Source organism: Hyaena hyaena, unplaced genomic scaffold (assembly GCF_003009895.1).
Source record: "Hyaena hyaena isolate Hyena2069 unplaced genomic scaffold, ASM300989v1 scaffold_296, whole genome shotgun sequence".
Taxonomy (NCBI): domain Eukaryota; kingdom Metazoa; phylum Chordata; class Mammalia; order Carnivora; family Hyaenidae; genus Hyaena; species Hyaena hyaena.
Window position 1 is genome coordinate 981,602 of NW_024080931.1, and position 27,545 is coordinate 1,009,146.

Below are 27,545 nucleotides of genomic sequence, written 5' to 3' on the forward strand. Positions count from 1 at the left end.
CCCTGCCCACAGCTACTTGGAGCGGACTGCAGGCTGTCAGGTGGCCACTTACAATCGGTTTCAGGGGACTAGAGTGGCTGAGGGAGTCCCACCAGACGTGGCGCACCCACCTGTATTCAGTCCTCCGGGGCTGGGCCCTCACCCTGAAAGCGGGGTGTTCATCGGCCGCACCCAAATGGGTGGGAGGAATGGAGCCCTTGCCTTTGAGTGCCCCTCGGGTGGGGTGGGGTCATCCTGTCTCAGCCGAACCCAGTCCATGCAGGAGGGGCAGAAACCGCGTGGCGGCCGGAGTCCAGGCTGAGTGCAGTCCGCCAGCTCTGCCGGCACCGCAGCTCCCCCGCGGCTCCGACGCGCTCAGATGCCTCTGCGGGGCCCACCACAGCCCCGACACGGAGCTGCTTCGGGGCCTTGGGGACAGGGCCCAGGGGCCCGCAGCCACCCGCGCGCTCTTCCCGAGGGGTGGCTCAACCCCGCTGCCGATCTGGGAGCAGCTGCAGTTCCAGAGGCTGGACCGGACTGCTCACCTGACGGATGGGCAGGGGGGACGGGCCGGCGTGTGCACTTTCGGAGAAACCTTCACCTTGAACTAGGTCAGCACAGGGGTGAGGACTTCACAGTTACACGAAGGACAGAGGCATGCGTGGGGCAGGGGAGCGGACACCCACCAGCTCGGCGCGGGCAGCGAGGCGGCTCAGGCCCCAGGGGACCGCACACACCCACTCACAAGAAACAAGGCGTTTGAGAAGACGAGACGCGCCAGGTCGGGGCTGGACAAGAAGTTTATACACACCCCCCTCAGGTCCGGGAGCCGCAGCGGCTCCAACGCATTTACAAGCATTTCATCACAGTGCCTGCTCCGGGGCCCGCGGGGTGCCACCGGGCTTCCCCTGGACGGGCCCTCACATCGCGATAATGCTTTATTAAAGGGCAGATTAATATGCAGCTTTTGGGGGGAACGTTTTTACAAATATCAAAAGGAACAAATCAAGCATCCTATATAAACCTTTCCAGACCTCGGGAGGTCTGCGAAGCAGGACAAAGTGCTCTTCACACAGACTCGCAGGGCTTTCAAGTATCCGAGAGGCGCTTGGGGACCCTATAACCACCCTCCACACCCGCACGGGGCCCACGGGGCCCTCAGCAGGGGCCGAGCGAGCTGGCGGGCAGGGGGCGCTCGCTGCTGTCCAGCCCCATGGACCCCCCAGCTCCGGAAGTGGTTCCACACGGGGCCTGGGCCTCTGCAAGGCAAGAGAGGGAGAGGGCTTTAGCGGGCTGCACCCCAAGACTGGGTGGAGGGTCTCTGCCCCCCACGGCCCCCACACCCTGTCCCCTCCTCAGCTCGCCCAGCAAGAGTCAAATTCAGCCTCCGTCACTGGCCACACCGGCCCTGTGGTGCGCCCTCACAACCGAGCCCTTGTGCTTCCGTTCCACCCACCCCCCCACCCAAATCTACTCGGCTCCCACCTCTCCTCGGGCCCCTCTGAGACCCATCTACCACCAAGACCACCCCAGGACTCCACCGCTCTGCCTCACGGCACTCAGCCCGTAGGGCAGCACCGCAGGGGCAGCACTGAGGATTCTCTCGGAAGCTTCTGGAACAGTGCCACGACATGGTCAGCACTCAACAGCCAGCCCACTACTACTGCACCTACTTCTGCTACGGCTACTGCAGTCCAGTCCGAATGTGCCCCCAGCAACGTTCACACAAGTCAGACCCTCCGGGGCCTGCACTGGAACCCACCGCCCGCACCCACCCCAATCCCCCAGGGCCTTTGGGGTCCCATCACTCAGCCTCAGTGTTCACAGACAAGAGGCGCGTGGGAGCGAGAGGGCACGTCCTTCCCTTCCTGCCGGGCTGATGAAAGACGAGGGCTGGGACCCTTCTCACCCCCAACATCCGAGATGTCCAGCATCACACAGTCGCCGTCCTCCTCTTCCTCCTCCTCGGTGTCCGCCTGGAAGCCATCCAGGTCCCCAGCTCCGACCTGGACAGACAAGGGCACACAGGCCATCAGCAGCAGCGGCAGGTGGGCTGCTGTGACCCCCCCCCCCACCATTCTGGCAACAAATCTGAGGAGTCCGCTTGAGAGCCTATCAGCAAAGGAGCCCTGGGGGGCGGGGGGCGGGGTGTCTCAAAGGACCGCACTCAAATCCCCGAAAACTACCACCGGCATTATTTGTGAACTGTTTCTGACTTAGAAATCTGGATTTCTGGCTCACTCATGCTTACACCACTCCCGCCAGGGACGATGCCACCCGAGCAACTGTGGGCGGGAGTCCGGCAGCGCCTCCACCAGGAGAATTCCTACCGACATCCCGGAGCCATGGTCACCGGCTTGCACCAGGGGGCAGAGAGCGTGGAAAGGACTGATTTTAAACACCGACCGTGCACATGGGCGCCTTTGTACATGAACAAAGAACCGGCAGAGGTGGGCTTATTTCAGCAGGAGGCCTACTCCGCAGAACACCTGGAATTCTGTGCCACGGAAGGCTGCCTTTGCCCGGAAGAGGGGTGAGAGCCGGCACAAGGCCACGCGGGGTGTGCAGACTGGGCCCGGGCCCGGCTGGACAGCCCCACGGACACAAGGGCCCCCAGAGAGAGCCGCGCTGCCGCTGGCAGAACACGGAGGGGGGCTTCCAACTACCCATTTAAAAGAATTCACTGGATAAGAGCAGAGCGCCGGCTCTCACTGCCCCGACTGGCAGTTGCTCGCCGGGCCCGCCGAGCAAAAGGAACCACCGACGGTCCTCGCTCACGGCCCTGCGGCCGGGACTCCCGAGTGCAGGCCCACAAGGCTTCCCACGCCTCCACCAGTTCCCAGACGAGTCACCAGGCGCAGCCCCGGGGACAGGCCAGGCTTCCACAGCGAGACTTCGGACGGCACCCGAGTCCCGCTGTGCGCTCGGCAGCCGGCAAGAACGAGCTCTGTAACCCATTCCGGGTCATTTTGAGCACAGATTTCTGACCAGGAAGGGAACGCAGAGCCTCTCCCCGTTTTAAAGGTCGAGTCACCCTAGGACCGCACAGCACCGACGCAGAACTGGCGCCTCCCCTCAGCCTGTTCAGCTCTGTGACCAGGACACCTGGTGAACACGTGTTAGAACTACTTTGATGCAAACAGATTTTTAAATTCCCACAGGTTTGAAAGAGCCCACCCGGCAGACCTAACAGCTCCACCTGCGCACGCCTGTGGTCTGCAGCCACTACCCCCGAGATTACAGAAGCACCAGCGGCTTCACCGTGCCTCTATCCCCCTTCTAGAAGTTTACTTGTGTCTCTCACTTTATGTGGGTGTCGTGCGGTAGGGGGCCTGCTCAGCGCAAGCCCCAGAGCCATCCGCCCTCCCCTCCTAAAACAGAATCAGAATTTTGTTGAGGGAGCCGGCCAGTCCCCTCACCCAGCCTCTCCTGCAGCCGGTGGGCTGAGCCAACGATTCTGGCCCGACGGACTCAGGTGGAAGTCTGCGGGGGGCATCCCTTTCCAGCTAAACGGAGTCTCTGCCACTCGGCCCTGCTGGCTGGAGGGGAGACAGCCGTGTGTGACCACGAAGACAAGGGCCACGCGCAACGGAAGGAGGGAGCGGGACACGGGGAGCCTGTCAGCACAGGAGCTCAGGGCCTCTTGCTGCCGAGACAAACACTTCTGTATTGATGCTGTAATGCTGGGGCCGCATTATTGGTGGCCTGACAAGAGGGCCATGGAGCAGGGTGTCCCACTCGGAAGAGCAGAGGTGCGGCTCGCTGCCCACAGAACCACTCCCAGATCACGCCCAGAGCCGGGCACTCTGGCATCTCACTCCCCGATGCACACCCCGTGCTGCCCACACGGCGCGCTGGGGCTGTCACGTGGCATTTCCTGAGGGGCTTTTAAAATGCAGACTTTAGGGGCGTCTAGGGGGCTCAGTCAGTTGAGCATCCAACTTCGGCTCAGGTCATGATCTCACAGTTAGTGGATTCGAGCCCCACGTCGGGCTCTGTGCCGACAGCTCAGAGCCTGGAGCTGCTTCAGATTCTGTGTCTCCCTCTCTCTCTGCCTCTCCCCAGCTCGTGCTTACTCTCTGCCTCAAAAACAAACGTTAAAAAAATTAACAAAACCAGACTTTAGATTCCTCTCTCAGACCTACTGAGTCAGAATCACTGGGTCCAGCGAGCCCAGAACTCCAAAGATGGTAGTCTGCTCTGCGTGTGCTTCAGCCCGAACAGTTTTAGACCCCCAGGCACAGCAGGTGAGCCCCGCGCAGGGCCTGGAGCGTGGCTCGCGCGCCGTGTGGCCTTCAGTTGAGGCCCCCACACTGCTGAGCCTCTACGAAGCTCACGTGTGAACGGGGAACAGAAGCACAGGGCTGCTGCTCCCGTGTGTATCATCAGATGGAAGTCCCCACACACACTTCCTCAGACATCCACGGGTCACCTGCGGTGTCACCCTGCTTTAACTGGGAGCACTTCTTTCCTGGTGCCTCCATAAAATGACAAAGCATCTTACCCATGAAATACAGGGTTTGTATAAAATGCCTAGTACAGTACCAGGCATGTAAGGCAACACGTAACAGGGGCTAAAATCATGGTTTTGCACGCAAGCATGGGTTAGGAACCCAAATGAGGACAACCACAGGTGGAAGAGCACGGCGGGGCTCAGGATGCAGCTGTGACCATCACGTGACAACGTGTGACTCTACATCCACCCCGGTGAAACAGACAGACACAGCGGGGCCCTGTGGGCGGGGAGAGAGCAGAGGCCTGCAGACACAGATAAGGGGACAACGCAGGCAGAGCCAGTCCCACTCCGGTTCCTCCTAAGACTGTTCGGTGACGACAGTGCCGACACGAAAAGGTTCTGTTGCTCAGCAGCCTGAACCCGTCACAGGCCTGACGAAGGCCCTCATTCGGCTGCAGCGCAGGGAAGGGAGCAACCTGTGGGCCTGAGGCTCCCCCAGGACAGCCCTGCGCCAGCCTTGCCCTGAGGTCAGCTAACAGTGGGTAGCTTAAAAGGAAGGCTTACGACGGGGCACCTGGGTGGCTTAGTCGGTTGAGTGTCCGACTTTCGCTTGGGTCATGATCTCGCGGTTCGTGGGTTCGAGCCCCGCATCGGGCTCTGTGCTGACTGCCGGCTCAGAGGCTGGAGCCTGTTTCGGTCTGTGACTCCCTCTCTCTCTGACCCTCCCCTGCTCACGCTGTCTCTCTCTCTCTCCTAGAAATAAATAGAAATATTAAAAAAAAAAAAAAAAAAAAAAAAGGAAGGCTTACGAGGCAGCAAAGTCCAGGGGCGCCCGGGTGGCTCAGTCCGTTAAGCGTCCGGCTTCGGCTCAGGTCATGATGGCACAGTTCATGACACTGAGCCCCGCGTCAGGATCTGTGTGGACACTGCAGAACCTACTTGGGATTCTCTCTCTGCCCTTCCCCCATTCGTGCTCTCTCTCTCTCTCTCTCTCTCAAAATAAACAAACTTGAAAATAAACAAACAAACCCCAATTGTGTCGAAGGCCTCAGGCGGGCTGACAGCACCCCAGGAGTAATCCCTCCTGCCTCTGTGCTCTGAGGCCACTTTAGTTTTTTGTTTTTTTTTTTTAAATGTTTTATCTATTTCTAGGAGAGAGGGAGAGACAGCGTGAGCAGGGGAGGGTCAGAGAGAGAGGGAGTCACAGACTCTGAAACAGGCTCCAGGCTCTGAGCTGGCAGCCAGCACAGAGCCCGACGCGGGGCTCGAACCCACGAACCGCGAGATCACGACCTAAGCGAAAGTCGGACGTTTAACCGACTAAGCCACCCAGGCGCCCCACCACTTTAGTTTTTAAGCCGAAAGGTGACTAACGTCAGAGAAGCAGCGCAGGAGTGGGGCGTGAGGGGGCATCACCATCTAGCCTTTGGCACCCAGCCCCCAACCCACACCTCCCCTGCAGAGGCCACTGGATGTGAGGGGGAGACACGCCTTTTTAGATCTCTCGATCTCATTCTCCTCATAAAGTCTAGTCTCAAAACCTGTACTTCCGGGAATCGCATGCCTGAAACGAGGATCCGATGCTACAAGATCCATCTCTGGTGAGACTTAGACGCGTGAAAGAAAAGGAACTCATTCCACTCGTGTTCCAGGAAGGAGAAAATCAGACACACGCAACACCAGCGAAGGCTGCCGCTGGGGCACCCGTCCCTCGGGCAAGCGGAGGGCCCTGGAGGCCGCCCCCCACGCGTGTCCCTGAGGCCACCCGGCGCCCCAGGACCCCCAGGCTGCTCTGGGAACTTGCTCCCGCACTGCCTGTGATCAGTGACAGACTCCCATCGGTGCCTCCCATCTGGTGGGCTCTGCTCATCACCGCACACAAGGTCCAGCAAGGTACCTGATGCACAGGAAGTGCTCAGTAACCACATTAAGTGAACGTAAAAGCAGAAAGAAATTTAGAACACTAAGAAGTGGGGGCGCCTAGGCGGCTCAGCTGGTTGAGGGTCCAACCCTTGATTCCAGCTCAGATCACAGTCACGGTTCGTGGGTGGGATCCAGCCCGAAGCGCATGCTGATAGGGGGGAGCCTGCTTGGGATTGCCTCTCTCTCCCTCTCCCGGTGCCCATCCCCACTCTCACTCACTCTTTCTCAGAATAAACTGTTAAAAAATTAAGAACAAAACAAAACACTAAACTAAAAAGCCACTGCATGGAATGCTGTTGGGTGCGAAAAGGAAATGAGCTACGCAGCCATGAAAAGTCAAGAAGAACCGGAGATACACAGAGCTACGCGAGAGAAGCCAATCTAAAAAGGCTACATGCTGTGTGCACCCAAGCCTGTGATTCTGGAAAAGACAAAACAACGGGGACAATACAGAGATGTGTGGTCACTAGGAGTGTGGGGGGAGGAACGGATGAGCAGATGGAGCACAGGGCACGTTTGGGTCTGTGACTCTGCTCTGGACAAGATCACAGTGGCGGATACACATCGTTGCACGTCTGTCCAAACCTGCAGACCACACAGCACCAAGAAGGACCCCTGATGCCAACTGGGGACTCGGGGGACAAGGACACGTGGATGTAGGCTGTCGACTGCGACAAATGCACAGCTCTGGTGCCGGGTCGACGGTGGGGAAACTGCGGCGGGGGAGGGGGGTCGTGTGGGAAATCACTATGCTTTCTGATCACCTTTGCCGTGAATCTAAAACTGCTCTAAAAACACACTTTATTGAAAACGAGAAAGCGCCCCCGCCCCACCCCTCACCTGCCCGTCGTGCCTGCGCTTCTTCATGAACTGGGTGATGCACATGCTGCCCGCTGACTTCCTCTTCAGCGATACCGGTGTGCCCTGGCCGGGCCCCGCGGCCGGGGAGCTGCCACTGTCCTCCCTGGTGGCCGAGGGCACCGTGGTGACGTAACTCCACTGGCACGGCACGGGCAGGTGCTCCTGATCGAAGCTCTTCAGCACCTGCGGGTGGACGTACCAGCACATCCTGAAGTCAGGCCTCTTCTCGTACACTGAGTTCTCAGAAATGATCCGTTTGAGCCTCGCCTTGGAGGGCACGGCGGCGTCCTCACTGCCAGTGGGGGTCTGTGGGCGGGAAGAGCCGGGGCTCGGCGGGCTGGCGGAGCTGCTGTCGGGACTGCCCGCGTCCTTGCCGAGCAGCCCGCGGCGGCAGCACTCCTGGAACTCCCGGATGATCACCTTGCTTCCGTTCACGTTCCCGTGCAGCAGCGGGAGCAGCTGGGCCAAGACTGGCAGAGGGGAGGGAACACGGGGGAGAGAGAACAAACATCGCATGCTGCTCCCCGATCTGTCACCAAGTCAAGACACATAGTTTCCAGATGGCCTTTTTAATTAAAAAACAAACAAACAAACAAAAAAACACAACCACCCCACAACTTTTTTTTTTTTAAGCAGGCCCCACACCCAGTGTGGACCCCAATGCAGGGCTTGAACTCACAACCCTGAGATCAAGAACTGAGCAGAGACCGAATCGGATGCTTAATGACTGAGGCCCAGTTGCCCTGAAGGTGGCCTTCTAAGGGCAGGTTTAAGACAAGCGCAGTAGCCGCAGAGAAGTCTGTGAAGGCCTGCCTCTCTCTTGCAGCGGGTTTCTCTGGCTGAACTATCAGGCCTCACGCTAGGCCCCTGTCCCTCCTCCATGCTCCCCTGCCGAGCCGCGGGGCCTCCCCTGGCTGTGAAGGGGAGGCACAGCTGACGGGGCGCGCGGCCTTGGCCGGGTGCTCTGGGGAAGTGCACTACCTGAACGGCTGCCCTGCGTGGCTGTGCGCGGTCTTCTGTTTTCTGTTCAAAGACCTTCTACATTTACGGTTTTTTAAAAAATGTTATTTCTTTTTTTTTAATTTTTAAAAAGCTTTATTTATTTCTGAGAGAGAGAGAGAGACAGCGTGAGCAGGGGAGGGTCAGAGAGAGAGGGAGACACAGAATCTGAAGCAGCTCCAGGCCCTGAGCTGTCAGCACAGAGCCCGACGTGGGGCTCGAACCCACGAACCCCGAGATCGTGACCTGAGCTGAAGTTGGACGCTCAACTGACTGAGCCCCCCAGGCGCCCCAAAGACCTTCTACGTTTTAATCCAAACACCTAATAAAGTCTCCTGGGCCCGGGACAGCAGGGAGCCCGATCCCCTCCCCTTCCGCCAGACGCTGGCACTCACTCTGCTGGTCTCTCTTCTCTCGTTTGGAGGCCTTGGGCGTCTGCTCCTCCTCGGACGGCACCGTTTCCAGGAGGCAGGCCGTGAACTGCTGCAGCACCTTCAGGTCGGCACCACCATCCTTGTCGGCCGCCCAGATGCAGCCGATCTTCACGGGCTGCAGCACGCGGAACCTCTTCCCCTTGGCCAAAAACTCGTCCCACTCTTTGGCCTTCAGTTTTTGGCGAACCTTGTGGTTCTCTGGGTCGGCACACTCCTTGCAGGTTGGAGAACAGTGCTTACTCGGGGTCCCCGGGGGCCCGTGCCCTCTCATGCCGCCTCCGGAATGGTGAGAGGGAAGAGCATGCTGGGGCAGGGCACCCTGGGGCCCCACCGCGTCCCGCAGGCCTCTTCTAATGCTATAGTGACCGACACGCATGCCATTTGCCATGTGGAAGCATCCTCTCTGGTCATGACTGGCAAGTCTCAGCTATTATCCTAATGTCACCAGTAAGCCTCTCAAGGCCAGTCTGGATTTCCTGGTGAGCGTGGCATGCCAGGGCCATCAAATCACCACCCCCAAATCCCATGCCCAGATCAACCGATGGGCCCAGGCCCTTCCACGCCAGGTGCAGCTCCATTGTCTAACCCCAGGGAGCCCGTGGTCACCTCAGACACGCCTATCCCTCCAGTCCGACTTGGACACACAAAAGCACCCCAGGCATGGCCACACTTGTCTGTTCCTCCACAGCCCAGAGACTGGTCTGGAAAGTTGGTGGTGGGGGTTCAGGGCTAACTCCCAGGGCCACGGGGGCCCCTTCGGGAGAGATGGAAAAGTCCTAGATTTCATTTTGGGCGATGGATTTATAAATGCCAATTGTTAAAGTTCACTGCACTCAATGATTCAAACCTGTATGGTTTTTGGTAAGTTCATACCTCAGCTAAGAAAATTTAAAAAGAACCAAAGTGGTTTAGTGCTCTGACCCGCAAACCTCAGGGCACCAGTGTCACAGCCCCCAGGCTGGCAGCCACCAAGCTGGTGCCCAGCCCAGCCTTCTCAGGGACGATCACCTCCCTGCTCACTCCCTTACCTCAGTGACTCCCTCATCCTCAGATAGGTACCCATGGGGTACGAAAAAACCATCATCCTCATCTTCATCCTCTCCCACTTCATCATCATCATCCTCAAAAAGAAAAAAAAAAGACGTTCATAACACGTAGCAACAGAACATCTACTTTGTTCAGAACGTGAGCCTGCGAACACCTAACAGACACTCTTCTGGACAGTGCAAGGACCGGGAGAAACTTGGTGGCCCAACCCCAGTAGCTGACAGCGGGCCGGGCTCAGCTACCACACGGCGAGCGAAGCCACCCAGATGTGAGACGGGAGGGGCAGGTGTCATCAGGTGAGGGTTCCTAAGACAAGGTAGAAACCTGGACGTTACACACGCCTGAAACTTTCAGACGACACCATGGGTCGAACAGAGCCTATACGTGAGTGGACTCAGCCCGGGGCCTGCCTTCTGGGTGAAGCCTGAACCGGTGCGGGCTGGCGCTCACCCCCTCACTGTGGGACAGGGACTCTCCCGGCTCCTCCTCTTCCCACTCCTCGTCACTGTCCACCTCGTAGTCCAGGAGCTTCTGAGAAAACAAAGACACGGAACGTCAGGCACGGCTGTCTTTCAGGGCTGGCAGAGCAGAAAAGCTACAATATGCATGGAATCCAGGAGACCAGTGTGAAAAAGGCAAAACGAGAAGGAACACGGGCCGGTGTGCCGGGACCATCCGCCCGTCTGCCACGTGCTCACCTTGTCTTGCGCCCAGGGGTCCCTCGGGTGGATGACAGTCGTCTTCTTATTCCACGTCCCCCAGTACGCCGGGCGGTGATTCTCGGAAAACTGCAGGAGCTTCATCCTGCCAAACTTCTTCCTGTCAGGAACGCCGTCCACCTTGCCGCTCTCCACGATCACCACATCGCTGGGGGAGCCACCAAACTCAGTAACGTGCCTCCCCCATGACGCGCCCGTTTGCCACCCGGGCTTCTCGAGGAAGCAGGCCGTAAACATCACAAAGATGGGTAACCACCTGCTCCCAAGAAAGCTAAGGAACATTTATTCCAGGGACATGAAGCCAAGACGGAGGGAGGAACAAGACTGCTAAGTGCTGGCCCAGCAGTTACAGAAGCAGGGCTGTGGAGGGGACGCAGAGCGACCAGAACAGGGAAACGCCCATGCGGGGAGGCCGGTGCGGAGACACGACCCCCGCCCGGGGATCGCGGGAACAGGACACGGGACCCCCGCCCGGAGGGCCCGGGAACAGTACGGGACCCCCGCCCGGAGAGCCCGGGAACGGGACACGGGACTCCCGCCCAGAGGGCCCGGGAACAGGACAGGACCCCCGCCCGGAGGGCCCGGGAACGGGACATGGGACTCCCGCCCGGGGAGCCCGGGAACAGGACAGGGATGCGCATTCCACAGCAGCAGCTGCCTGCAAGTCCACTGCACACGGGACGCCAGAAGAGAGACAAGTGGCCCAAAGCCAAGCCAGCAGCAGCCCAGAAGCCAGGGCTGTCCCGGGCCGCTTCCCAGACTCTCCACCTGCGCTCTGACTTCACCAACAGGCAGAGGACTGTCTCCCTGGCCACGAACCTGTTATAGATGTCCGTGCTTCGGTTTGAAGCCACGGTGGGTCCAGAGCTGAGGGGCTGCCGGCCTTTCAGATCTTTCAGGAAGGAGAATTCACCATTCTGCTGCTGAAGGAGCTGGTCCAGCTGATCGCAGAGGTCCTGGTCGAAGGCAGTCCGAAACCGAGGGGCAAGAACCATGTGCTCTTTAATTTCAAAAGGGGCAAACTTCCCACAAGAGCCAGCCAGGGTCTGAAACGGAGAAGAGGGCATGACGGCGCCGTCGTGCGCTGGGACGGCCCCTCGGCAGCGGCGGGGAAGAGCCGGACACACAGCACAAGGCTCCCCAGATCCCTCCAGCTTGGTAGGCCCCAGGGCACACACCAAAGGCTACACGCCACATGACGTCACCAATACAGATTTCTAGAAAAGGCAAAACTACAAGGTCAGAGGTCACATGAGTAGTTGCCAGGGGCTGGGAAGTGGGGAGGAGGCTGTGGACTCTAAGGGAGCCGTACGGGGTAAGAGAAATACTCTAGATCTGGATTAAGGTGCTGTGGAATCCCACACATTGTCACACTCACTGAATGGGAGTTTTCACTATAAACACCTCAATATACATGGCTCTTTAAAAAACAGTGGTCGGGGCACCTGGGGGGCTCAATTGGTTAAGCGTCCAACTTCAGCTCAGGTCATGATCTCACCATTCCAGATTTCAAGCTCTGTGTCGGGCTCTGTGCTGACAGCTCAGAGCCTGGAGCCTGTTTCAGATTCTGTGTCTCCCTCTCTCTCTGCCCCTCCCACACTCACACTGTTTCTCTCTCAAAAATAAACAAACATTAAAAAAAAATTTTTTTTTAAGTAGCGGTGGGGGGGGCGCGCCTCTGGGTGGCTCAGTCGGTTGGGTGTCCAATTCTTGGTATCAGTTCGGGTCAGGATCTCATGGCTCATGGGATAGAGTCCTGTGATGGGTTCTGCACTGAAAGCTACAGAGCCTGCTTGGGATTCTCTCTTCCTCTCTTTCTGCACCTCCCCTGCTCATGCATGCACACTCTCTCTCTCAAGATAAAAAATAAGTAAAAGTAATAAACTTTTAAAAAAATTAAAATAATAAAAAGTAAGAAGAAGGTGGGGGCGAGAAATGAGAGCAAAAATCCCAGCTGAGGAAACTGAGGTCCAGGAGAGGGACTGTGCCCAGAGTCGCACCATAACCTGCCTTACTGCCTGGAGCCCATCCCCACACTGAAGGCTGCTGTGGACCTGACACGTCAGTGTCTGTGTCCAAAGAATCATCCACTGTAAATTCTGGTGGCCTTGCTGTCCCTTCTCAGAGCCCCTTCAGCAGCAGCAATGTGTGTGCCAGTGGGGCCCAGAGCCGGCGGCACTCGAGGACATGGGCGGTGGGGAGGAGAGTCCACGTCTAGGGCTTTTGTGGAAGAAAGCCAGCCTTCAGCCTCACTGAAGAAAGGGCACTGTGGCCGGAGGCTTCATCACGGCCGCATAGCAGGCTGTCCAGGGGCTGCCCACGCCGGGCTGAGGGGTGCTCTGGGGTGGGACCCAGGCTCCATGATTCTGTAAAGCTCTCTCGTGATTCCGACTCGAAGCCCAAGGTAAGAAGCGGCAGACTGCCCACCTCATTAATGAACACGTGCTGGGACGCCGGGTACCACAGGCCAGAGTTAGGGCCGTGCCCCACATGACAGCCACAGAGAGCAGCCACGCTAAGGGACCACGCATTGAAAAAACAAGAGGTAAAAAGAAAAACAAAAAAACCATAAATAAGCAAAAAGCAAAATGAAAACAAACTGGGAAAGAAAATGTTTGTCTCCGGCCACAGGACACACAAGGCTTTGAAACCACACGCAAACTGCCATGAAAAATTTAAAATGTTGACACTGAAGAGAAAGACTTCTGTACAACAGAAGACGCCGTGAACAGGCTAGACGGCAGGTAACAGACTGAGAGGCAGTATCTGTCATGTGTGTCACCAAGAATGAGAATCCTGGCTGTGTAAGCAGCTCTTAGAGGTCAGAGGAAAAGCCAACCATGCAGAAAAATGGGTAAAAAATAGGAATATTTCACAGAAGAAATAAAATGGTAAACAAAAAACGATGTCTAAGTAGAATAAAAGAAAAACGTAAAGTAAAAAAGGGTATCAATTTCTTTTTACCCATTGGGTTAGTGAAGTTAAAAAAAAAAAACACATCACATTTTGTGCTAGTGGAAGGTAGGGACCAGCATGTGTCCCCACACCGCTAAGCACGGACATCGGCGCTTTGTGCTGGGAGGGCACCTGGACAGGAAGTAATAGGATTCCGCCCAAGGGCTTATCTGTGGATGGAGCATCTGGCCCGTGTCCAGGTGGCTGTCGGCACATGTGCAGAGAGGAGTATTAGTGACACTCCGTGTGCCCCTAATGGGGCATCGACAGGGCAACGGACATATAAACCATGACGCCATCCATACTATGAAAGGGTTGCAGCAACAGAAAGCACACAGCTGACCCAAGTGTACCTGCACGGCAACAATTCGAGATGCGGCTACGAAATCAAAGTAGGGACATGACAGACTCATGGCTTATTACATGTATAAACAGACAAACATATGAAGGGATGTAAATGCAGAGAAAGCTTTAGATGGACACCCTTGCACTGGGGGGGATGGGTTCCCCCGGAGCATGGAGGGAGGGGGACGGGAGGAAGTCTGCGGTCTCTGAAAGCAGACACTGGTAGACGTGACAGATGCCAGGCTGAGGGAGCAGAATTCTAAACTGTTGTTTCATGCTTAACGTTGCCTCCCATCTGGAGCATCAAGCCCATGGGGGTGAGGACTGGGTCTTCTCGGACACCCTCCCCCACAGCTGCTGCGGCAAAACCGTTTAGGAAGCAACCTCCCAACACCTGGCAGTATTTTAGCCAACCTGCCACTCTTCACCTTTTCAAGGACATGGTGAGTGACAAAATAGTGAGCCTCCAGATTCTACCACAAATAAACGCTCCCTCCAGTAGGCAAGCAGGGACTTCCTCTCAATGAAAGGGAAGCTAGCTGATCAGAAGATACCCTTTTATTTTTCAAAGAGGGGGAGCATGACAAAGACAAAAAGCCAAGCCAGAGGAGGCCGGCTGCTCACCTTGGGGGCCTGCGGGGTCTTTGGTTTCTGAAAGAACCTGGTGATCTCAGCCTTCTCCGCTTTAATGCGCTGCAACGGAAGAGAAGGTGAGCACGAAGGAACGGAGAGAAGCAGTGTGTCTGAAAATGTGCCGAAGGCCCCCGGAACGGGAGTCCCGGCACTCTGAACTTGAAAGCATTACTTTGAAGCCGGCTCTCGAAACCCACCGACCCCACCCCCAGCCAGGCATCGGCCCATCTCCACGTGAGGCGTGCGGTACGGGGAACCTGCCGCCACCGGAGGGCATGTGCACACGCGGCACTCCCCACGAGGGCCACCTGGCTGCCCGAGACCAAGGGACAGCGGGCTGAACGAGCCCAGCATTCCCGGCAGAGCGGCCCACCTTCTCCTCTTCCCGCAACCGTTTTTCCTCTTCCTTTTTCCTCTTCTCCTCCAGCTTCGCCCTGGGAGACAGGAACCACAGCTCCAGCCCGAGGCAGGGGCGCGGGCGCACCCCGAGCCAGCCTGGGCTGCCAGCAGCAGCGGGAGTGCCCCCCCCCCCCAGGCACACGCACTCCAGCGCCTCCTGCCGCTCCTTGCGCCGCTCCTCCTTGCGCCGCTGCTTCTCCGCCTTCTCCTTCTCGTCCTTCTCCCTCTTCTCGCGCCTCTCCTTCTCCTTCAGCTCCTTCTCCTCCTCCTTCTTCTTCTTGGCTTCTTCCTTGGCCCGCTTGGCCTCCTCCTTCAGCTTCTCCTTTTCTTCTTTCTCCGCCCTCAGCTTGAGCTGCTTGCCCAGGCGCTCCTTGTCCTGCGACCGAGAGACGAGGCTTGGCTGAGCCCCCGCACCAGCCGCCCCCCCCTGCTGCCTGCGCGGGGACACCGGTGAGGCCCCCGGCTAGCTGCCAGCGGTCTTGCTGGCAATTTGAAGTAAGAGCCTTTCTGTGCCCAGGGGAGGGGGAGTCGCTCAACAGGTGGAGCGTCGGACCTCAGCTTAAGGCATGATCTCACGGTTTGTGGGTTCGAGCCTCGTGTTAGGATCTGTGCTACAGCTCAGAGCCTAGAGCTGCTTCGGATTCTGTGTCTCCCTCGCTCTCTGCCCCTCCCCCACTCACACTGCTTCTTTCTCTCAAAAATAACATTTAAAAATTAAAATAAAAAATAAAAAAGAACTACCTCCAGGCTACCCACTGTTAGGCCTGAACTGCATTTATTTAATCAGAAAAGAGAAACACCTATAGGTTCTGCTTCTCTATCTTTATTTATTTATTTTTTAAATGTTTTATTTATTTCTAGGAGAGAGAGAGAGAGAGAGAGAGAGAGAGAGAGAGACAGTGTGAGCAGGGGAGGGTCAGAGAGAGAGGGAGTCACAGACCGAAACAGGCTCCAGGCTCTGAGCTGGCAGTCAGCACAGGGCCCGACGCGGGGCTCGAACCCACGAACCGCGAGATCATGACCCAAGCGAAAGTCGGACGCTTAACCTACTAAGCCACCTGGGCGCCCCTGCTTCTCTATCTTTAAAACAAAAGCATTTTTCTTCTCATCCCCCCAAAATCATATACGATTATAGGGTTTATTTTTTTTTCCTCTGAAATGAAAAATCGGGATGGGGCACCAGGAATGTGCTAAATGAGGGGGAAATAAATGAAAACAAACAGTAAAAGCAAAAACTGACTTTGTTTTATCTCTACATCAGTTCCTCATTCCAAACAGCTGGTACGTGGCCTGATGTCTGTGCTATTATACAACCTTGGATTTCCCCCAGAGAGGCTGCCCGGCCAGACACACAGGTGCTCCCTTCTGCCACAGCACCGGGTCACTTTCAAGGCCCACGTTCATCAGAAATGGGTGTCCCGGGGGCGCCTAGGTGGCTCAGTCGGTTAAGCGTCTGACTTCGGCTCAGGTCATGATCTTGCGGTTCATGGGTTCGAGCCCCACGTCGGGCTCTGTGCTGACAGCCAGCTCAAAGCCTGGAGCCTGTTTTGTATTCTGTGTCTCCCTCTCTCTCTGACCCTCCCCTGCTCACGCTGTCTCTCTCTCTCTCCTAGAAATAAATAAAACATTTAAAAAAAAAAGAAAAGAAAAGAAAAGAAATGGGCATCCCGGCATTAGGAGCCCGGCAGCTCAGCTTTTGTCGGGCCCTATGACTACACCCTTATCTCTAGACAGTACCCTACCCTCTGCCCTGAGGAATGTCTGGACTGTTCCAGTCCCCACAGGGTATCCTCTGCAGTTTCCTGTGACCCACAGGACACTTGAGGAAGGAGCGTCTGCAAGGTGGTGCACTGCTTCTCATCACTAAGGAAGGCAGATGGCTTCTGGAAACCAGTCATACCGGAGCCCCGCCTCCATTCCCACCCCATGCGAGCCCGTCGCGGAGATTCCAACAAAGAATGAGATTAACACTAAAAACATCATCAAAATCTGACCTACAAAAATTGAGTGCCGCCCATGAGGCGGACGGCACAGAAGCAGCCAGTGAGCACACGGCCCAGTGTATCATCGCCCCTTCTGTGAGCTGGCATCAGGGCAGAGGCCTGCTGGCCCTCTCTGCTCTTCATAGCAATGAGAAAAAAGTGCTCTGCTTTGCAGTGTGTGACATGAGGTGACCTCCTGACAACAAAAAGGAATGCTGTACAATAGTCACCCATCTAGTGTCACGGCCACCAAACCGGCACAGCACGCGGGAAGGGGCCTGGGATGCAGGGAAAGGGACTGGGTCCTTTGGAAGGCAACTCTCCAGACGGTGGAAATAATGATAATAATAAGAGCAAAGCTTGGAAAAGTCTACGAGCAAAAGCCACACGTCTCAGGGCCCGGTCGTGCGAAACGAAGCCAGCATCAGTGCTGGTCTGGACAAGCAGGGAGGGCGGCAGGACCTTGCTTACTGTTTAACGCAGGAAGCACAGGCTAACATTCTACTTCGGGGAAAAGGTCTTACTCTTTGCAGTCTGAGCTTGTCCTTCTCTGCAGACGCTTTGACCAGTTTCTTAGTTATCTGAAACGAGAGACATCTCTGTCAACATGGGCTGTTCCAGCCCTACATCATATAGAATATATCACACACTTCTTTGGGCAAAAAAGAGAAGGGGGGATGCGGATAAGGGACTCACACGATTAAGAACTTCTTTATGAAAAAACTACACTTTATGAAAAAACTGTGACCAGTTTCCACTAAATAGAACCAAAACACTGAAATGTCCCTGTGAGGTCGTGACCTCCACTGAACACGCACATGCATGCATCTGGGGGGGAAGACTGAGGAGACAGATGAGAAAAACGAAGGGGCTCAAGCATAAGAAAAACAGGCAGGCACAAAAGTAAACGCAGTGGACAGCCAGCAGGTGACACGGAGTACAAGGTTTGTGACAGAGGATGTACCCCGTCCAAAAGGGATGGAGCTCTTACTGGACTGTAGCCCCGCAGCTTTCCAAGAGCAGCCAAAATTGGGAATTTTATTTAAATTTCAGAGGTAGTGTCTAAGAATTAACACTGTGTGAATTAAATCAAACACATCTATGGGCTGGATTCCCACAATTTGTACTCTCTGCCTAGTGCAGCTTCTAGAATATGGAGTGAATGTTCAGGAGAAAGCTCGGCTTCAAAGGCAGGGGCCCGGTCCAGGCCTCCTGTGCCCCAGGACACGACATTCCCTATGGCTCTGCTGCAAAGGGAGCCTGGGCTGGAAGGACCCATGCAGGCGCCTGCTGGGTTCAGTCACCACGCTGGTGGCGCGGCCTCAGGAAGGGGTGGGTATGAGCAAGTTCAGACTACTGGCCTTCAGACTACTATGCCATCTCCAGAGCAGGGAATCCTGAAAACCAGACCGCCAGCTGGGAGAGCAGGGGAGGGAAAGCTCGGGCCGAAAAGGCAGTAACTCCCCAGGCTCCTTTGAGACTCAGAGAGGCAGCCAAGAAATGGGACCGGATGACATGGGGTTGAAAACCCAAAGGCCCCTTTCTCTTGAAAGGCTCTGACACACTGACCAAACTGTGGAGCGATGATTTCATTTGGGAAAGTCCAACCCTCTTCCAGAATAAGGCTTACAGACTAACACATTCAAGAAGACATCCTTCTCTTTTAGATTACATCATCCCTTAGGAGATGTCCGAGCAGAGTCATGAAAGCCATGTGCCGGCAGGACCTCGCCCAGCACCGACACTGTGCTCGAGCCCATCTGCACTACGCATGTACCAGCACAAATGCCAAGTTACCAAAGCGTTTTTACCAAGGGCTTAAGAAAAAGCATCTGCCTTCTCCAGAGTCCACTTTGCCTGCCAGGCCTGTGGTCTCACCCCCACCGTAAAGGGCTGAGCAGCAGAATCTACAAGTTGCTCCATGTGTTGTCCTACGCGCTCACATCTGCAGTACCGAACGTGACCTACAGACCCGTGCGAGGGCGCCTGGGGAAGCACATATGATCAGTCTTGCCCACACTTGGTGAGCTTTCGCAGGACCCCCAGAGGCCGCCCAACGACGTCCAGCAGTCAGAGCAATTATGACTTCATGCATGACCCGGGTGCATTGCTTCCCTGGACACTCGGGGACCTTACTGGTCTGATATAATGTTATCTGCTTGATAACTGGCCCAAGTGCTCACGGAACTCTCTCCAAGTCTAGGCCGTACGTGTTACCTGACTGGAACTCAGCTGCCAAAAACAAGATCCAAGATCCCAGAAGGAAGCTGAAATACACACACCAATGATCCCACGCCGTCAAGACTAATTTCACTAGTGCATGAACATTTGTGTACTTGACTCGCAGGATCCTCTCCGAGACACCGGCTCTGATTTTACATACAGGGACAACTTATTTCTTAGCTCCAAAGCAGCAGTGAATGAGGTGTGCAGTAGTGGGGATGCAGCGGGAGCAGCTAGAACCCTGGCCACAGGGAACCAGGGGGCACAGCAGTGAGGAAGCGATACAACCCAGCCCGGTCCGGCCACAGCAGAGGGCAAGCAGGCAAAAATTCCCTCAGTGCGTTCCTGGGAGCTCACAATTCTACTCAACGGCAGCCCAAGGAAACACGTAGAAGGAAGCACATTACAATCATCCTGTCAAGGCTGCGAATGAGAAAAACAGAAACACCCACCACCGAGAAGGAGTCTGTGGACTGCATCTTGTCCCCATGAGAGGCAGAGGATTTGGCAGCTAACAAGAGACCCATCTTCCCAGCCAGGTATTTCAGGCCCCAGAATGAGAAAGAAACATACTTGCAGCACAACAGCTCAGGTAAGGAAACAAAAATGTTACGGTGTATTCCCAGGGGAGGCCTCAGTACACCACACAGACAATATAAAATGACAGCCTCCTGCAGATGATTGTCATGCTTCTGTTATGTTTTTAAAAAAAATTTTTAATGTTTTATTTATTTCTGAGAGAGAGAGAGAGAGACAGCGTGAGCAGGGGCGGCGCAGAGAGAGAGGGAGACACAGGATGTGAAACAGGCTCCAGGCTCTGAGCCGTCAGCACAGAGCCTGACATGGGACTCGAACCCAAAAACCATGAGATCATGACCTGAGCTTAAGTCAGACCTTCAACTGACTGAGCCACCCAGGCGGCCCCCCCCCCCCCGTTACGTTTTTTAAACATGGAGAACTTAATATGCGTATACCTTAAATTCTGCAGGGGAAAGTCCCAGTGATCTGGGTTTGTTTGTATAGACACAAAGATTCCAGTAATACAGCTGTGTCAGCACCATCGATTACAGACACGTGATCTCGACTCTCCAGTAAAGTAGAGGATCAATTACACAGTTAAAATGCAAACAAACTTGAGAAATGGTTCTATCCCAAATGGTAAAACACTCTACTGCTAAACAGCAACTGTTTGGCTAGTTTCTGGCGAGTAATCTGACCCTGGATTACTTAAAATAGGTGTTCGTAAATAACTGTTTTTCAAAGCAAGATTCTCTAGAACCCTGAGTACTTAACAAAACAAAGACAACACAAAAACCACAACCGAATGAAGCTCTCGGGGTGGACTACATCAGACTCCCTGGAACAGACAGCAGGATCTGCATTTTAAGAAGTTCCCCGACAGGGAAAACACACACACACACACACACACACACACACTCTCTCTCTCTCTCTCTCTACAGGATCAGTGAATGCCTAGGGATTCCAATGCAGAAATACTATAGTACCAAGGCCAGGAATAATAGAGCCAAATAAAACCCAACACGTTACACAGTGATATGAAGCATGTAAGCTTCCAATGAGCTTCTACCTACGACCCGGAAAGGACATGGAGAGACAAAGCGTAAAACCAGAAGTATCCCCCAGACTAATAAGGGTGAGTAGAAACTTGAATTCCTGGGGAAAGTGTTGGATGAGCACCAAACACAAAACCAACAAGCAAATCGAGAAGGGGAAGGAGAGAAAGGACACGGCTGTGGGTGTCATCGCAAGTGGTCTGCCTCAGCGGCCCTCCCGGCGCCCAGAGCCTCCCCACGACCACATCATTTTATTCATCCTTTTGGTGTCAACCACCATCAGGGGGCGCTACTTCCACTCTCGTGATGGACCACCTGTGGGCTGCGGGGGCGATTTTCTGCCCCAGGCTCTGGGGTCATCTGAACCTTGGCCGCTCAGGGGTACATCATTTGCAAAGCTGTGCAATAATGTTGCCTTCTGGAGCATTTCAAACATGCAAGTCTGTGTTCAGAGTCAGACCGAGCCTCTCAGGTGACGGGCGTGCTAGCCGGGCTCACGCAGCTGTCCAGAGTGCCATGCAGGCCACCAGGCGGAAACTAAGTTGTGTCGTGAAAATGTCTGACTGTGCCACTTCCCGATTCTCGGGCTTTGCTATGGGAATAAAAACAAACCTAAAAGATGAAGCGATTCAGAGGAATGCAAACACGTGTATGCGTCCCGGTCTCGGGGCCAGCTCGCTGCGCCATATCTGGGGACGGTGTTTCCGCGAAGCAGCGGCCTGGAAGGATTCCAAGCAACTGGCTGAACCAAACAAGATGGCTGACGACAAAAAGGGACTTCGCCTCTGATTCTCAGAGTCTGGATAACGGCTCAGGTGGAAGTTTAAAAATGCACATCTATCTGCAACATTTAGAAACTTAGAAGAAAAAAAGACTGCTCCACTTTTGATATTTTGAAACCTAAAGTGAAAGCAATTTTTTTTCTTTTCTCCTGCATTCCTCAGGATATAAACGATGTGAAATCATCTAGAAAAATAATTTTCCCCTTAGAGATCAAAGTTCAGAAAGTGAGTGAGGTCAAATCAAGTAAGTAGAGACTGAATGATCCAACCAGAATCCAATTTACATTAAAAAACCAAGGGGCGGGAGGGAGAGCCTGGGTGGCTCAGTTGTTTGAATGTCTACTCGACTTCCAGTCAGGTCAGGCTCTCAAGGTTCCTGGGATCAAGCCCCAAGCTCCGCGTTAGGCTCTGCGCTGAGAGCACAGGGCCTGCTTGGGATTCTCCCCTCCTTTCTCTCTGTCCCTCCCCCACTTGCACTTTTTCTCTCTTTCAAAATAAATAAATAAAAACATTAAAAAAAAAAAAAAAACATGGGGCGCCTGGGTGGCTTAGTTGGTTAAGCGTCCGACTTTCGCTTAGGTCATGAACTCGCGGTTCGTGGGCTCGAGCCCCGCGTCGGGCTCTGTGCTGACTGCCAGCTCAGAGCCTGGAGCCTGTTTCAGAGTCTGTGTCTCCCTCTTTCTCTGACCCTCCCCTCCTCGTGCTGTCTCTTTCTCTCTCCTAGAAATAAATAAAAAACATTAAAACAAAAACAAAAACAAAAAGACCAAGGGGGGCCTGGCGGGCCCAGTGGGTGGGATGTGTGACTCTTACAAGTGGGCCTTACTTAAAACAAAGAAAAACAAAAGCCTAATGTAAACAAAAATCCCACCAATTCAAGAACAACCCCCCAAAAACCCAAAACAAAGGAACGCTGTTAAACACACTTCTGGATTCTTGACTGATACTATCAGTTTCAACCACAAGACCCTACAGGCAGATGAGAACGGAGGCCGCCGTCATCACAAGCAGTGACACAAACGGGTGCTTCAAGTCACCCTTCTGTGGTCTGTAAAAATGGTGCCACGTTTTCCTTTTGCTCTTGTTGCTCTGGGTGAGGTTTCTCGGGGGTGGGGGGGCTAGGCAGGTGGGGGCTGACCCTACAGAACCTCCATTTCATTCTTCCCATGGCCTCGGGGACTCTCCACGAATGCTGACTGACCCCTTACACGGCGGTGTCAGAACAGGAAGAAATGGAGGGAGCCAACGTGTGACATGAGGGTCATGGCTGCCTGCTTACCGCCATCCCTCACTGAAACTGCTGCGGTACCAGCAGCGTCCGTCATGTGTGAACATTCATGGCTACCAAGAGGGCGGCTCACGGAAGGCACCTGACACGCTGGTGGCTAGCAGCCACCACCCAACACCCCTAATGGTTTCAGAAAGGGCAAGAACTCCACGTCCGCGTGCGGCCCCGCCCACTTGGCCACTAAGCACCCGGGTGGCACGGGTGGCACGGCAGCCCCAGGCGACTCCGGTCGGCAAGGCCACGCTGGCACTCGGCAGAGATACTTACTCTGCGGATAGGTGTGGAGGTGGGGAAGGGTCCGGGACCGCCGAAACGCTTTTTGGGAGCACACTGCCCCTCAGGCGAGCTGGCCGGAGGAGAAGAAGCCCCGGACGAGGGGCTAAGAACAGAGTCTTCCTCAGGGCTGGACTCAGGCATCTCGCCATCAGGGGACCCGCCCCGGGGTGCAGGTGCCATGGGAGACAAGGCTCGGGGAGGCTTTGCAGCCAGGATGTCCTCCAAGACCACCACGGGCACCTTCCCTTTGAACAGGATGCCCCTGGCGCCACTCCAGCCGTCCTGGTCCTTCTCAGAGCGTGTTCTCAGAGCCGCCGTCGGCTCGGGGCAGCTCTGAAGGGGGCCCTCCTGCCCATCTCCGCTCGTCTCCACACCACCGGAAACAGCACCCTCCTTCTCCGCTTTACATGGAATGTCCAAAAGGGTCTCTTCAGGACACGCCAGCTCGTCCTCCATACTGGCCTCCAGCAGCCCTCGCTCCCCTCTGGCTTCCACTCCGACCCCACTTACGGCCTCCTCGGAGGGAGAGGCTGCAGACTTTAGTTTTCTATGGGCCACGACACCATCTAGCTGGTCGCTCAAGTCCTCCGTCAAATCAACGATGACCATGGTCTGGTCAAGACTGGTTTTGACTCCACTTCTTAAAAAGGTGTCTAAGGGACCTTTCCCATTGACAAGTTTTGGACTAAAATCTATGTCAGAACCCATATGACAGCTGTTGTCCAAGTTGTCCAAAGAGGTCTCGAGATCAGGGACCCGACTCTGTGCAGGAGCACCCTCAGGGCTCCTCGTGTCATCCGTCCCGTCCTCACTTTTCTCCTTTGGGACAAGGTTCAGGCGCTTGAAGGGCAGACGAGCTGAAACAGAAAGGGCCGTCGTTACAGAGGAAGGGCGAGAACAGAGAGAGGGCCGTCTTTACAGAGGAAGGGTGGGGAGCAGCAGCCCATCAGCACTTTGATATTCCACATGCTCAACAAGTAGCAGCCTTGCTGGGCTTGAGCTGGGGCTGAGGGGATTTCTCTAGAAAACACTCCTGTTCTCAGGGCCACAGGGGCCCCTGCCCCTACTCCCCTCACCCCAGACCCTGCTGCCCTCAACAACCAAACTTGCAATCTGTCATCATGGGAGGAGGGAAGCAGCCACAGGGGAATCAAATACTGAGTTTTAAAAACCAGAAGCCATAGTTCTGTATACGGTCCCGTCTGGCCTGCGGGTAAATACACCGCCCTCTCCCACAAAAGGGCGCGGACGCGTTTCTCTTCCCGTACACTGGTTCAAGCTGGGGCAGGTGCACCTGCCAGAGAGGATGTCTGGGAAGTCTGGAGATGTCACTGGCTGTCATGACATGGGCGAAGTGACCCGGGACGCCACTAAACTCTACGATATACAGGACAGCCCTGCACTGTGACAAAAATGACAGAAAGTCAATACAGCTGAAGGAGAGAAACCCTGAGAAAGGCACTGACCACTGGATTTGCTCCTGGGAACCTAAGAAACCAGTAAGCAATCAAATGGGTTTCCTAGCTTCCGAGTGGAAGGTGCAACTCTTTATCTCCGCCCCCCAGTCCCCTTAATGCTCCCGCCGAGGACCCCAACAGAAGGCCTCTCCTCCAAGGAAAGTAAAAGTACAACTGAGGAGACAATGAAGGATATAAGTTGGGAACAGTATTTAACCCCTTCCCAGAACGTTACCTTGTATTAACTTCTTGACTGGAAAAGCTGGTCTGTCTTTGCAATCCATGGCTGTGAATAAAAGTGTCAAAGAACAAGTTATTAGAAGTTGGAAATCACAAAGTGGTAAATACATATGCACCACCCAATATGTCCCAAGCGGTTGTCCTGTGGCATTTTTTTGGGGTCACCCCTACCCCCAGGGCCTTTGGCAATGTTTAGGGAAATTTTTGGTGGTCTTGGGATGGGGGGGGGACATCTAGTGGGTAGAGGACAGAGATACTGCTAAATATCCTAAAATACACAGATAGCATCCATGACAGAATTTTCTGTCCAAAATGTTAATTGGTCGAGAAATTCTGCTCAACAGTGTCACATCTTCTCATCTCCTTGGGGCACGTATCACTCTGAAACTTACATTGTTTACTATGTCTCCCTCCTAACAGAAAGCCTATGACAACAGGGCGGTCTATTTCATACTATGTCCTTGGCACTTCACTCAGAACTGGCATGAGTTCAGTAACAGGGACAGCAAAGGGGAACGATGGGGCACTTGCTGGCTCAGTTGTGGGGTATGCAACTCCTGATCTCAGGGTTGTGGGTTCAAGCCCCAGGCTTGGTGTAGAGATTACTTAAGAATAAAATCTTTAAAGGGGCGCCTGGGTGGCTCAGTCGATTAAGCATCCAAATCTTGATTTCGACTCAGGTCGTGATCTCTTGGTTCATGAGATCAAGCCCCAGTTCAGGCTCTGCACCAACCACGCAGAGCCTGCTTGGGATTCTCTCTCTCTCTGCCCCTCCCCTGCTCGCACCGTTGTTTCTCTCTCTCCGTTTCAAAATAAATAAAATTTAAAAATAAAATATTTAAATAAACAAAATGGGAATGAGTGGAAAGATGAAAGAAAATACTGCATGACCAGTTTCACCATTAAAGTCCCCAAAATGTTCTCAAATCCAACCCCTCCCTACTACCAACTCTATAAAATCAGAATAGGGCTTATTTTGTTTTAAAATAAGAGTCTATAGGGGCGCCTGGGTGGCTTAGTCGGTTAAGCGTCCGACTTTCGCTTAGGTCATGATCTCGCGGTTCATGGGTTCGAGCCCCGCGTCGGGCTCTGTACTGACTGCCAGCTCGGAGCCTGGAGCCTGTTTCAGTCTGTGATTTCCTCTCTCTCTGACCCTCCCCTGCTCCCGCTGTCTCTCTCTCTCTCTCTCCTAGAAATAAATAAAATATTTAAAAAAAATAAAAATAAAAATAAAATAAGAGTCTATAAACATAAAACACTTTAGAGCATGTTGAGCTTGCCAGGCAGGAGCTGAAGTCCTGTCAGGAAGTAAGGGAGAATGCTTTCCTGCATTTGGAAAAAAAAAAATCTCAAGAACAGAATCTGAGAATATCAAAGCTGATACAGAAATGACTGCAAGTAGAACTAAGTCTTTAGGGAAAAATATCCTTAAATCAGTTAGAATAAGTTTAGAAACTGACACCTGCTAGCATATATCTGGCTTGAAAAAAAACTCAGGTTATTCGGGGACAGCCTAGCCCACCCAGGGATCCAGACTGTTCAAAGGGACACGTACAATCCACACGCACTCGTGGGTTGTCACCAATGCTCTTTATTCTGAGACTACACCCCTCCTAATTGTATTTAGCACTTAAACATCCCTTCCTTTTTTGACAGGATGGTCAGAGTAGGTAACGCTTTTTAAACTTTTTGATTAAACATTCTTACGAGATCAGATGACTCAGCCCCAGCTTTATTTATATGAATTTAAGGTCTCCGTGAAATTTCAAAGTCTGAAAACAATCAGAGCAACGGTTCCCAACTAGGGGCGATTCTGCACCCCATCCGCCACCAGGGACCCCTTAGCAATACTTGGATACATATTTGGTGTCACGATTAGGGGAAAAGGGTTCGTACACGGATCTGATGGGTGGAGGCCATGGGTGCTACTCAACATCCAAGGGTCCACAGGACGGCCCCCAATGTCAACACTGCCCAGGTCAAGAAACCCTGCATTAGACTAGTTGATTTCCTGATCAAGCCCTACGTATCTATCGGGCACCTACGAGGTGCCAAGCATTGCGTCAAGTACTAGGGATACAGTGGGAGTCGAGCAAGGTGGCCAGGCAGTCCCGTCGTCCTCGGTTCGCCATCAAACGTTTCGGAGGCCCTACCAGGTGTCAGGAAGCCCCCTCCCTGGGCTGGGTGGGGGAGGGGAAGACAGGTCTTCACCTTGGCACAGCGGGCAAGCTCAAGAACCCGGGAGTCCCAGCTCCCTGGCGATCCCACCAGCCGGGCCTCTTACCTGGGCTTGCCCTGAGCCGCAGACGCAGCTGTTCTGGTCCCCGAGCCCGTGGGACCCCCGGCCTCAGTTTCCCCACCCGGCCAGAGGGCCGCTGCACAGGCCAACTTGCTCTGGGGACAGAAACGCACTCGGCAACCTGCAAAGCCAGCCCTTTCGCCTCCCTGGGCCTCAGTCTCCCCTCCTGGCCACAGCGGCCCGTCACCGCGGTGAGCCCTGGAAGGACTTGAGTGACGCAAAAGCGCCGGAGAAAAGAAAAATGGTCGCGGCCGCAACAATAACGTCAAGGAGGGCGCCCTTCGGGTCGCGAATGCCCTCGCTCAGCCTGTAACGGCCGCACCGACCGAACGCCCGCCGAAGAGGAGCGGGGCCGAGAGGCGCGTCCGCCCCCAACCGCCACCTCGGCCTGCGCAGGCCGCGCGCCGCGCCCCCCCTTCCCCTCGGCGCGGGCCCGAACCGACCTGCGGCCGCTCCCCTGGCGCCCGGCGCCCCGCACTCCAGTTCCTCCAGCATCGCCCCGGCGGCGGCTCGAGCTCCCCTCTGGCGGCAGAGGCGCGGGCTCCGTTCAGGCGGCCACTGCCGCTCGCCCTCCCGCCCGCGCCGCTGCTGCCGCGGCCGCCGAGCTCGTATTTGGCGGGAACCGCGGCGACCCCCGCAGCCCGCGCGGCGATTGGGCGAAGCCGCGTCACGTG

General features: G+C 54.9%; 1 protein-coding gene across 2 annotated transcripts; it reads right to left on the reverse strand.

The window, feature by feature from the left end:
* Nucleotides 1–761: 761 nt before the first annotated feature.
* Nucleotides 762–27,482, reverse strand: CHAF1A (chromatin assembly factor 1 subunit A). Of its 2 annotated transcripts, none has more exons than XM_039247633.1 (15): nucleotides 27,315–27,482; nucleotides 24,568–24,618; nucleotides 22,867–23,732; nucleotides 17,257–17,313; nucleotides 14,897–15,126; nucleotides 14,725–14,785; nucleotides 14,343–14,411; nucleotides 11,238–11,464; nucleotides 10,398–10,566; nucleotides 10,150–10,230; nucleotides 9,681–9,773; nucleotides 8,614–8,866; nucleotides 7,199–7,689; nucleotides 1,889–1,985; nucleotides 762–1,238 (listed from the first exon to the last, which is right to left on the reverse strand). In XM_039247633.1, the coding sequence occupies exons 1-15, from the start codon at nucleotides 27,364–27,366 to the stop codon at nucleotides 1,138–1,140; spliced, it is 2,898 nt and encodes a 965-aa protein (XP_039103564.1). In that variant the 5' UTR covers nucleotides 27,367–27,482; the 3' UTR covers nucleotides 762–1,137. The 2 variants fall into 2 exon arrangements, with proteins under 2 accessions (XP_039103564.1, XP_039103565.1); XM_039247634.1 differs by lacking the exon at nucleotides 27,315–27,482 and adding an exon at nucleotides 26,857–27,143.
* Nucleotides 27,483–27,545: the final 63 nt, after the last annotated feature.

Bases quoted from the DNA above. Each gene is read 5' to 3' on its own strand.
- CHAF1A (XM_039247633.1), bottom strand. From the start codon at position 27,366: ATGCTGGAGGAACTGGAGTGCGGGGCGCCGGGCGCCAGGGGAGCGGCC. The intron at 17,314-22,866 runs GTAAGTATCTCT...CTCTCGTTTCAG, and splicing joins CCTCCACACCTATCCGCAGA to ATAACTAAGAAACTGGTCAA. The intron at 11,465-14,342 runs GTGAGCAGCCGG...TCTCCGTTTCAG, and splicing joins AGACCCCGCAGGCCCCCAAG to ACCCTGGCTGGCTCTTGTGG.